Raw genomic sequence first — 12,032 nt, forward strand, 5'->3', positions numbered from 1 at the left:
AGTTGATATAAAGTGATTAAGTATTTTCTGTCTTTCCCAAATTGCACTTTTAATGACTTTAATATATTTTTTTAAAAACACATCAGCTCTTTAGTTTTTTCTTTGACATTTAATAATCACTTTTTCATAAACTAAAACTGGTAGTCAGAAAACACTAGCTAGGTTTTCTTCATGAATCTTTTTACATGTCATATACTCTCATTAAAACAATGTAATATGTTCCCCTTTCCTGTCTCCAGTGCTCTGTCTATTGTCCAAAAAGAATACCATATTCTGGCGATATGCATCCTCTCCAACCACAGTTTCCTGCTTGGCTTGCCTCTCATTTCCTTCATCCCGAAACCAAACCACCCTTCGATTCTGCTGTTTTGGCAGTGATGAGGTATAGTAAGGGTCACTTCTTCTCCCCCTCCTGTGTAACTCAATTCTATACACACACACACACACACATCTGCTCACTTCCCTAAATCTGCCTTTTGTTTCCATGATCCCTTACCCGTGCTCTTGCAATTCTCCTTGTCAGGCTCCAGTTCCCAGCCGTCGTAGCACGAACATATGACACTGAACTTGTTCTGCTCGCAGCGTTGACTGCACTTCAGGTGTTTAGCGCAGAAGCTCTGGATCTGACAAGTCTTGTTGTCAGCCCCCAACTCCATGCCCAGAGGACAGGAACAAATGACCCCCTCTCCGGGAGCCACTGTGCAGTTATGGCTACACTCGCCGTTGTCCAGCGAACACAAGTCTGTAGATAAAAGGAACAGATGTACTTAACCGTTGATTTATTTTAGCGATCATTTTAAATGCAGGCCTTCACTTGCTGCGTTGCGTTCCCTGCAATGAGACATAGCCTGGGTGGTGTTGTTCCTTACCACAGAGTTTCTCATCAGAACCATCTGGGCAGTCGTCAGCTCCGTCGCAAAGTTTCTCCGCGGGCAGGCAGATGGTGGAGTCGTTGGCACACACATGGTGAGAGAGCTTACACACCAGTGCCTCACAGTTGTCCTCATCTGAATTGTCCTCACAATCGCTGTCGCCATCACAAACCCAGGCTTTGCTGATGCAGCGTGCTACAAACAGAAGGCAGGGTTATTTCACGAGCAACGTCCGTCAGAACGTTGCATAAAATGTCATTAGAAGCAGAATGAAATTAGTCGGTGCATTTTAAGAAGTGTGGATTCCTCACCGGAGTCCCTGCAGCCAAACTTGACAGCTGGATCACACATGTGCGTGACACCCTCACAGTTCTTCTCATCGCTCATGTCCATGCAGTCAGTGTCCCCATCACAGCGCCAGCGCAAGGGGATGCACAGGCCATCCATCCGACACTGAAACTCATCTGTATGACAACCTCCAGGCGGGCGAGTGGCTGAAAAAACACAAAACAAACCAAAAAACAAGACATCAAAAAAACATCACTCGAAAGTGACGCCGTTTTGCGACATCTCTCGCATTAGGACACGCAGCCTTGAGCAAAAACAATGTGCGACTTCAAAAGACTGAGAACTAAAACTAATGAGGTGCCCGTTAGAAATTAGCACGCAGAAGGACAGATTTGACAGAAAAGCTTTAAGCGTGAATTCAGAAGGTCACTGTTTTCTCCACATCAGCAGGCAGTTCGTTACAGCAGCAAAATAGATTTGATTTATTTCGCTGCTTTTAAGAGAAGTTACTTATAAGTATAAGTAGGTATATCTGAATTATTGGGTGTCAAAGGTTGTACCTAACAGACAGAATGACTTACGGACACGAAACCCATTGAATCAACTAAACAAAAGAAAGAGATTAAATAAAGAAATTAATGCAGAACCATCCGTGACACTAACAGCTACCTGTGCTTCATAAACACCAGCTTGAACATGAGCTTGAATGTTTAACATAAATTTGACTTCTGTAAACTCATTCAGTCTTGTTTGTTTCAACTAAGAAACACTGCAAAATATCCAACCTATACTATCAGCCAGTAGCCTTCGTAGGGGCTCTGTAGCGTAGTGGCTAACAAGCAAAACCTCCACGGTTTGGTCCCAGGAGGAGACTCAAATTCCTTTGGAAGGGCCATGCAGCGTAAAAACTCTGGCAAATCAAACATGTGGAGCTACCCGCTGTGATGACGCCTTGTCAATAAGGGAGCAGCCGAAAGTAGCTTCTATGGTAAGCCAGTAGCCCGTAACTTTTAGTGCACAATGTCTTTTTCCCCCTTTCCTCACATTTATTGCCAGTACTCCTTCTTAGCCATTCTTCAACTAAAGCTTTTATTATTAAATATGAATACTAATTATATAGTATATAAATGCAAATTATTTGTCAGGGGAAATCAATTATCGTACATTTTTATGGGTAGAACAGAGGTTGGTAATAGAATGCAGTCTGTTCCATCAGCTGCAGGTCCTTTTATTGTATTATTTTATTTCTGTATAGTACAATTGTCACGTTCGAAAGCTACTTTTTAAATCATGTTTGTTTTTTGTTCCTTCCAAGTGCAATACACCATAAAACTTCGCTAAGTACTGTGTCAGATTTCCCTGCCTGATATTTAAACGACTTCAAGTGTCTGAATAACATCACATAACATCCTTGGGAGTGCTGCGTGAACAGAAACATGAAGTTCAGAAAAGAGATGAAACAAACCTCTTCAAGTTGAAGTCAAGGCAAAACTTGTTCGCACAAGTGTAGCAAGGCTTTATCTGAACAGAAAACTTGACTCTTAACACACTGATTTTTTTAAAGGATATTTTAACACACTGCTTTTTCTAGTTAAAGGTGGAAAGCAATATTCTGCAGCAGTGGAAAAGTTTCAAGAGACAATATGGAGGTTAGATACAGACCCTGATTGGTGCAGTTTGCATGGGTCTCGTCACTGTAGTCTCCGCAGTCATTGTCTCCGTCACAGGTCCAGTAATCTGGGATGCAGCGGCCGCTGTTACACTTGAACTGAGCGCTGGAGCAGGAGTGACTACAACCTGCCTCGTCACTGTTGTCCCCGCAGTCGTTATCTGGAAAACAAATGCAGTGAAGCAACGCTAACTTACTCACTTTGTGAGGCATGCAGTGCAGATGATAGATAGACAGGTGGGTGGATAGATATCATCTTTTCTCAATTACGACAGAGAAAATTAAAAAAAACTTAACACAAATTAAATTGAACATCAAAGATGAGAGTCAAAGTAATCACAGAAACTGCATAGATCAGACCATGCACCATGAGAGAATGTACCCAGCGCTGATACATTGAGCTTGGAAGCAGAGCATTCTGAGCACTTTTGAGACAACCTAATACATAATGTTCAGTATTTGTTAAACAATTTGAATATGAAGTCATCTGGAAAATAGCATTTATTCTTTAGTTAAGGTTTCCAGTAATTCCTCAAAAAGTACACTTTGATTATTTAATGTATTTGTTTTAATGAATAGTTTACTTAGTATCAAATTTGTGCACAATGGACTAATCAATGCTAGCAGTTTTGGTCTCAGCTTGTGGCCATGTTTAATGAGCAGAAAAGCAGCCCTAACTGTTTCTAATCCTGCCTGGTCAGTCCTAAAGCGAGGCTAGCATCAAGGCTTTTGTGGTGCATGTTGATCTATGCACTAACCGGTCAGGTTTGGACAATTCAACTCATCAGAGCCGTCCTCACAATCCTTTTCTGAAAGACAGAACCAATGGAAGACAGCAGATTGGGCTAACAGCACAACACGTGACAACAAAACCAAATGCACACACACACACATGCACACACAGACACACACATGCAAACGCAAAAGATGATGAAAAGAAGAGCGTATGCCAAAATGAGGCTGGTGGCCAAACATGCACAGATAACTGGGACAAAGACAAACAACGAGTTGCTACTGTACGTCGACATAAAAGACACGCAGACGAGATAATAAAGAAGAGAAACTGACCATTATCACAGCGCCAGTTAATGTTGATGCAGCGCCCATTGTTGCAGGTAAACTGAGTGAGGGGGAAACAGGTGGGGTAGGCTGTGGACAGAGGAAACTTTTAGATATAAAACGCTAGCTCACGTGGCGCTCATATGGCAAAACAATTTGTACAATGAGCTGTCGGGTGGAAATTAAGTTGACTAACCGCAGGAAGCAGGCTCATCTGATCGATCACCACAGTCGTCGTCCAGGTCACATGTCCAGGAGATGGGGATGCAGCGCCCGCTAGCACACGAGTACTGATTGGGCGGGCAGGTTCGGGCTAAAAACACAAAATAGCAGAGTTCACGTCATAAATAGAAAAAAAAACTCCGAAACGACCCAAAATAAATGAGTCTTTGTCTACCAGAACAGGTGGTGTTGGACTCATCCTCGTCATTCCCGCAGTCATTATCCCCGTCACACAGCCAGCGCAGAGGGATGCAGCGGTTGTTCTTGCATTTAAATCTGTCTGCGGAGCAAGTGTGCTGGTCTGGAGAGGGGGAAAAAAAGGGCGCACTGAAGGGCGAGGGAGAAACAGGAATACAAGAAGCCGTGTGTGGAGATGGGGAACGGAAAGGTGAGAGAGTTCGGAGATGTGAGGTGAAAACGAATACAAGAGAGGGTAGATATTCCAGCTGGTTTGGACGGGGTTTTGTTTTGTCTGGAAGGGAAACCTGTCTGCACTTTTGACCACAGGCAGAAAGACAGACGGACGGAGAGCATTTCCCGAGCCGCAGAAATCGTGTACCCGCATATACACGGGCATTCACACACACAAACTCTCGCCCACTCAATTCAAAATCTCTCATTTCATTCTGGCTCCACTACAAATTCAGGACACCATCTGACTCAGTAGCAAAAGGAGGGGCAGCTGTTTTGTTTGCGTGTACGGGCAGTAACTCACAACACAGTTCAAGAGCCTCATCGCTGTTGTCCAGACAGTCGTTGTCTCCGTCGCACTTCCAGCGCTCTTGGATGCAACGGTTGTTCTTACAGGCAAACTCTCCAGGCTGGCACTGAGGAGGAGGTACATAAGAGGGGTTTGCTGTAGAAGAGAAGAAGGAGGTTAAAGACAATGTGGGGGTAAAAACAAAACATAAAAACAAAGGTCATGAGGGACATAAAAGTAGCAGGAGTTTGCAACGAATTCTGAAAATATTCCACAGAAGGGAAAAAATGCGTGGTTTTGTGAAAAAGCACAATTACATGAACATTCATGAAATCCATCAGTCAAAACCCACCCATAACAGGCTGAGGCTGAGCTGACTGGTGCTTGCATAACAATCAAGAAAACCAGAAGGGAACCACTTGTACAAAGACTGTAATCTCTTTTTTTTTTCTTTTGCAAAACAACAAGAACACCTTGAAGACGACGCTTCACAAAGGCAGCGTTTTTTGCACAGTTTGCACTGGATTGCATTACAGTATGTAGATGTTGCTTGCTCTTGTAGCCTGCTCTTGTCTGTCTGCATTTGTTCAAACATTTTAGGACTAACGGTTTTAGAAAACATACAGTCAGACTGCTTGACTCATCTTGTCTGACATACAAGAAGCTTAACCTTGTGGGTAATGGAGCAAAACTGGTGCCATTAGAAACACCCTGCAGACGCACACAAGCACGTACAAAGAGTTCATGCACAAACCTCTGCAGCTGGTGTTGTCAGTTTTGTCTAGTACTTGGTCTTCTGCACAGGCACACTGCCTCCCTCCTGGTATGGCCAGACAGAGACTGTTGCAGCCTCCATTGTTTACGCGACATGCATTAGAACCTGTAGATGAATGGGCACTTATGAGATGCTGTCTCTGTGGACAATAATACTTTTTAAGTTAGCATGTTTGGATGGATGTTATGTACCTTGCTGCTGCTGAGCATCGTACATTCGAATTTCAAAGATGGGAGGTCGCTCGTTGCGCAGTAGAGTGGCAGTGCCTGTGGTGGTGTCCAACTTGTAAATGCTACCACTGCGGTACTCGTTCCAGAACAAAAAGTGTTTATAGTGGCACAGACCAAAGGCGTGGTTCAGCTCCTGACCTTCATACACCGTCTGGTGATGTGAGAAGAGAGGCAAGACTGTAAAGCATGTTTTTATAATGAACCACTACTGCATATATATGGTCAGTTAGGTAACAGATGGGGTTGTTGGTCAGTTTCAGCTGGTTTGGTGTTAATGAAATTAATAACAGTTACAGTAGAGGAGAAGAAGGTTTGCTGTGTCTCCCAGGACAGTCTCAAGAACATGGAGGAGATTCCAGGAGACAGGCAGTTACTCTAGGAGAGCTGGATAGGGCCGTAGAAGGCCTTTAACCCATCAGCTGGTCAACAGGATTAGCACTGCCAGAACTACGATATAACCTCCAGCAGGCCGCTGGTCTAAATGTTAGCACGTCTAACCATCACAGACAATGAGAGACAGACTCATAGTGGGCCGTATGGAGCCTGACTAGCATTTGCCATATAATTCCAGAATTGGCAGGTCCACAACTGCCACCCTGTGCTTTTCACAGATGACGGCAGGTTCACCTTCTGCACAGTTGACGACATGACCTGTTTGATAATGGCTCAGTGATGGTATAGGGCGACACCCTGACTGCAGTTAGGCATCAGGATGAAATCCTTGGACCCACTGTCAGGCCCTACACTGGTTTCAGTGGGTCCTGGGTTCCTTCTGGTGCTTGAAAATGCCCGCGCTCATGTGACAAGAGTTGACTGGCCCCCACATTCACCTCTCCTAAAATCGGTCGAACACCCTTGGGACATTATGTTTCAGTCCACCCAACGGCATCAGTATAGATATCCAGCATGATTTTTTTTTCCCTTTAATTTTTTTGAGCAGTGTAGTTCAAAACTTGCTCGTATTACTTCATGGTGATGATAAAGTATGATGCAATGACTGGTGTTTTTCACTAGTTATTACATGGGTTAAGTAACATATAAGTGTCTAGGCAATAGCAATATAAAAATGCACATTATACATTGACTGGCACTTGTTTCACTAATGTGTGTGTGTGTGTGTGTGTGTGTGTGTGTGTGTGTGTGTGTGTGTGTGTGTGTGTGTGTGTGTGTGTGTGTGCATAATATTTAGATTCCATTCCAGTTTCTGGATTATAAAAACAGCACCAATAGCACCACAGCTCAGTGAAATCAAAATATCTGTTCAGACACAAGGAGAAACCAGTGTTAACAAAACTCAAGGCCACATTGTTTGTACTACACAGTGATAGACCACCCACATTATTCCACTGCTTTAAAGCGCATTCCTTATTAGTGCATTGACACCCGTTTTTAACTCCTGTCTGAAGTTGCCAGACTCCAGTAAAACAGTTTTAACCTTCAATTCTAAAACCATTTTAATTCTGACCTTGCGTCCGGAACTGTTAAGGTAGACCATCTCTATGCGGTCGTAGTAGGCATCCACCCAGTAGAGGATTCCCTGGGGGATGTCCAGGCTCAGGCCGTTGGGCCACAGCACTGTTTTACTGGTCAGAAACACATTTCTGTTTGAGCCATCCATCCACGCCCGCTCGATCTTTCCACGCTTGCTTTCCTTAGGATCCTCTTCCCAATCTGTCCAATACATCCACCTGAGGAATAACGAGGGAACTGTTATGGGTACAAGTGATAGCAAGACAGGAAAAGGTGAATATTATTGGTGCATCGTAAAGAATCACTTAGGATTAACAAAAGCAGTGACATTTTATCTAGCTGGCCTAAAGCACCCAATACTCATCAAACCAACCAGTGGGGAATGCTCAGCAGTGTTTCTCAGCTGATACGCCCACAGGCATACCGGTGTTTGTCATCAGGTACTCTAGGTCCTGTCAACCACTGATGTCTACACTATTGTACGACATTAGAAACGTCCCTTCTTGCCATAATATGACTGACATTAACAGTGGCATTCTATAGTTCCCTTGCCTTTTCCTTTTTCTAGTGGTTTCTGCTAGTTTCTCCTCCTCCTTGCTGAGCCTGATTGATTACAGGCATTAGTAGAAGTGAGTGCCTTTCCCCAGGGAAGTGTATGGACACACATCACCCTGTCACTAGCAATCCAATGTGTGTGCATGTCTTTGCGTGGGTTTATGAGCATGTATTTCTCAGGAAAGAGCACAGGAGGTCTTATCAATAAGACACATCCATGTACACCATTATAAAGAATTATTTGAAAGAGCAATATGGCTGCATGCAAATGAAATGGAGCTAATGGAGCTAATATACAAAATGCTCCATCTGTTTTAGTAAATAAGGTGTGATAGGTGTAATCAGAAAGGACTCGCCAATTCGAGGGGAAAATGGTCAGCAGCACTGAGTGAAAAATGATCAAAGGGCTTCGGCTGGATGATACAAAGATACTGCTTACAAGGAAAAGCAACAGATAAAGATAAAAGCAAACAAAGAGAGCAGACAGAAATGTTGCTTTGGTTTTACTGAGAGGGGAGCAGCAGGGTGGGTATTTTTTTACTTGAGTCATCAGACAGACAACCAGATGTAACGATCACCTATTATTATTATTATTATCTCTTATCTGCTTTCACTTGTACCTTATTAGCATAATTTCCTCTACCTGCTCTTTACTGATATCTGTTCTCTCTGCACTCTATTCCTCCCTTCATCTCTTTATCCATATTACCCATGAAGCGGATCCACTACAATGGCACGAGGGTGAGTCATTTTCCCTTCAATCAGTGTTTTCCGGGTCCGTGAAGCCTTTTCCAGTCGAGCCACACTGATAGTTTTCTTGGGCCCGTCATCTGTCCAGTACAAGTTGTCAGCCATCCAGTCCACAGCTATACCCTCCACCGTGTGGATCGCTGAGACAAACACAAACAGTGGCTGTGAAGTTTTTCTACACAGCATAAAGCTTATCACATGCTTCATAAGTAAGGTACTGAAAGAGGCTGTAGTTGCTACTTGTTATAGACTGGACTGAATATAAGAGCCATATTGTAAAGCACTTTTTTTTATCTCAAATAGTTTTAAGCCAGATCAACAAAAACAGTCTTTTACAATATGGCTACAAATTTTATTTTAAGAAATGCGTTTTTGAGATTATTATGGAAAATCATTGAAGTAGGTCATAATCTTGGCATGTCGTTTTGGTCTCTCCAATCAGCTGCTGTTGCCGTACCTTCCTTCAGAATGGTATCCCTCTCCGTTCCATCAATCTTCTGGCGCCCAATCATGTAGCTGGTGGCGTCAGCAAAGTAAATGAACTCTGTCTCGGCGTGAAAATCCAGCGCTCTTGGGTTCATTAGATTCTCGATCGGGATCATGTACTCATCTGGCACCTTAGCATTCATGTCCATGCCTCTGATGACCCCCGGGCGACCTTTACCATAGACCAGGAAGAGCTCGTGCTCTGGTTCTGTGGCAAAACAAGGGAATAAAGGTAAAACACTTCAACTTAGACCATCATTTACCTTTCTTTATTTTATTTTTTTAAAGGAATCAAAATTAGAGGCCAACTCATATGCTGACACAGTTATTTCTGAATAATTTATTTGGATTATTAATGTTAAAAAAAAAAATGCAAGTTCAACAAAAGCCCAAAAATGAAAATTAAGTGATTTTTAATGAGATAGCGAAAGAAGAGGATGGGTGCCCTTTGGGTCAATCAATATTGCCATTTTCAAGGACGTTCTTTTCTCAGTAGGCAGATCAATATAAAGCTGTTATTGGTGGATAGTAAAACACTTCTCGGAATAAGCTGAATCACACTGACAGCTTCGTGGAGCGGCCAGCAAAGAGCCAGCAATGCTGTTAAAATACATAAAACAAATGCTAAAGCTCAGTGCCGGCGTTACTCTCAGAAAACTCAACTCTGCAAATAACTTGAGAACAGGAAGACTGCATATGCAGGACAGCAGAAGAGATTGTTTCATACATCGATAAATTACTTGTACAACTTGGTTCGCAGATCATTTGATATAGAGTCACTGAGGTAGAGGGAGAGAGTTGTGTTTAAACTCAAACAGTGAGATAGCAGGATTAAATCTACAGGAGAATGAACACAGACAGACAGCAACTGCTCGAGACATCTGTTAATCTGGTGACTTCAAACTAAATCTACATGGATCCGAGCCAAGGCAACAGTTTAGACCAAAATACACTTAAAGCAGCTCTTCTCATAGAAAGGGCTTTATAATACCTTCTCATAGGGCACACGTAGAAAGTCTAAAAAGACCGTCCAAATTCTTAAAAGTGGCATTTCTACATGTAAATATCTTATGCGCGACACAATTCAACAAACTTGTTTTTTTAGTAAAATTTCAAATTACTTGAGCTATGCCCTCATACACCCACTGGGAAATTCAGGAGCCCACCCTCGTCTGGGAATACTGCTACAGTGAATGTTCGACATGCAGATAACTTTTGATGGATGTGTTGATTTACAATCGCTGGAGCTCAGTCATCGTTCATTCCCACTCACTTTTGCAAGATTTGCCATCGCTACCCAAGCTAAATCCAGAGCGACAGCGGCAAGTCCGTGTCTTTTGGCCATTCCCCAACAGACAGATGTCAGAGCAGCCTCCAGCCTTCCCAAACTGGTCCTCCTCGCATGCGTGGCTGCGCACTAGAAACCAAGAAAGAGGGAAAAAATGAGTCTCATAATAAAATATCCACCTAGGAATGATGTATATGTGCGGGCATGTCTACCTGGGGGCTGCCGTCTCTGGTGGTAGACGTGCAGAGCTCCTCCCTTGTCCACCCTGGTCACCACCTGGTAGTCTGTGCTGTTGAAGCGGTTCACCCTGATCACACTGGTCTTGGGCTGCATGTTAGCGTTGTCTGAGTTGGTGGCGTAGAGATAGTTTTCAAATACAGTCAGTCCATACAGATGCTCAATCTAAAAACAACACAAATCAGAGGGAGAGGAAAGCACAAAAAACGCTTTATTTTTTTCAGTATTTCATGTGTTTCGTCTCTTGTTGTTAAACTTACATGTACAAATACTCATACAAATTAAGTTTTCTATAAACAAAGCCTCTCTGACTAACAGTCTTTACAAAAAAATAGACCTACAAGTGCTTTATTAGTCTGCAGAGACTGTAAAAAATCATCTAAGCCCTCGTGACGTCTACGCAGAAACACTTTAGTATTGCCTTTGTGTGTAACCTCATAAAAAGGGGTTTAACTTTCATAAATTTGAACAAATAAATGCAATCCAAGAGCTGTTTTTTTAGTAGTGCACTCCCCTGCATCGCCAATATACAACAATGGATCTGTCACTCCTTGCTTTGTGACATTTTCCTTGAGCGAGTCTTTTATTTTCTCTGTATGGGGACAATTTGGTAGCTATTATTTTCCTCATTCCATGGCAACTTACCACCAAAACAAAACAGTTCTCTCCTCTCTGTGATCTTCTTTGGTGACATTTCCGATGGTTAGATTTTTAAAAAACTCTTTTACCATTAAACAGATGCTGTGTTGCTATGTCACCTTTAGTTTAATAAACCATGCGCACATGTGTAGAACAGTGGTCAAGCTGTTTGAGGTGCCCCAATATACAATTTTAAAAAGCCACTTGTCCAAAAAGTAGAATTTCCCGTGGTCAGCATGGTGCAAAGTGTGACCGAGACCGAAAATAGTCCAGAGCTCTCAAACATGATGAGTGCTCACGCAGCACTTGCCTTTAGCTGACAAAGTCAGCAGGAAATACAAAAACACCGGGACAACACGAAATCTGACATGGAACTGAGGCCTGTCATTGTGGATATCACTGATAAACACAGACTACCTTAAAGATTACATTTACATACTGCTTCCTATCATAATCTGGATTCAGGCAACAATTAACAATAGTGCATTAGGTCACCTTAGCTTCCAGATGTAGACAACACTAACCAGACTGACGGATTGTGTTGGCCAGAGTGTGTGATCTGAACGTTACTTTTTACACAGCTTGCACCTTTAAGAGAGTGTGTGCTAAGTCTCAGCAAACACATACACCGACTTGGTAAAACAGCCCTGACTCAGCACCATCCATAACCACGGTTCTTTTTATCCTGTAAGTGAAGGATGTGCATGTATTAATGGTCTATCACAGGTGCGCACACACACATATATTACAAGAGGTGGCGGTTTATGTGCGTGTGTGTGTGTGTGTGTGTGC

General features: G+C 42.9%; 1 protein-coding gene across 4 annotated transcripts in view; it reads right to left on the minus strand.

Annotated features, from left to right (window-relative positions):
* LOC120731713 (low-density lipoprotein receptor-related protein 1-like) overlaps positions 1-12,032 on the minus strand; it is a 102,955-nt gene that overhangs the window by 38,310 nt on the left and 52,613 nt on the right. For 2 of the 4 annotated variants that reach the window (XM_040028853.1, XM_040028852.1), the window contains exons 9-24: positions 10,577-10,766; positions 10,350-10,493; positions 9,048-9,284; positions 8,550-8,730; positions 7,281-7,503; positions 5,777-5,966; positions 5,565-5,690; positions 4,826-4,966; positions 4,286-4,411; positions 4,085-4,201; positions 3,898-3,978; positions 3,588-3,638; positions 2,823-2,990; positions 1,184-1,366; positions 870-1,067; positions 497-742 (exon numbers count right to left, since the gene is read on the minus strand). In XM_040028853.1, the coding sequence (XP_039884787.1) occupies positions 497-742; positions 870-1,067; positions 1,184-1,366; positions 2,823-2,990; positions 3,588-3,638; positions 3,898-3,978; positions 4,085-4,201; positions 4,286-4,411; positions 4,826-4,966; positions 5,565-5,690; positions 5,777-5,966; positions 7,281-7,503; positions 8,550-8,730; positions 9,048-9,284; positions 10,350-10,493; positions 10,577-10,766 (2,602 nt within the window). The remainder of the gene's footprint in view (positions 1-496; positions 743-869; positions 1,068-1,183; positions 1,367-2,822; positions 2,991-3,587; positions 3,639-3,897; positions 3,979-4,084; positions 4,202-4,285; positions 4,412-4,825; positions 4,967-5,564; positions 5,691-5,776; positions 5,967-7,280; positions 7,504-8,549; positions 8,731-9,047; positions 9,285-10,349; positions 10,494-10,576; positions 10,767-12,032) is intronic. The other 2 variants (XM_040028855.1, XM_040028854.1) reach the window with 1 other exon arrangement.

This window comes from Simochromis diagramma, unplaced genomic scaffold (genome assembly GCF_900408965.1).
Source record: "Simochromis diagramma unplaced genomic scaffold, fSimDia1.1 OVJJ01000483.1, whole genome shotgun sequence".
Lineage (NCBI taxonomy): Eukaryota > Metazoa > Chordata > Actinopteri > Cichliformes > Cichlidae > Simochromis > Simochromis diagramma.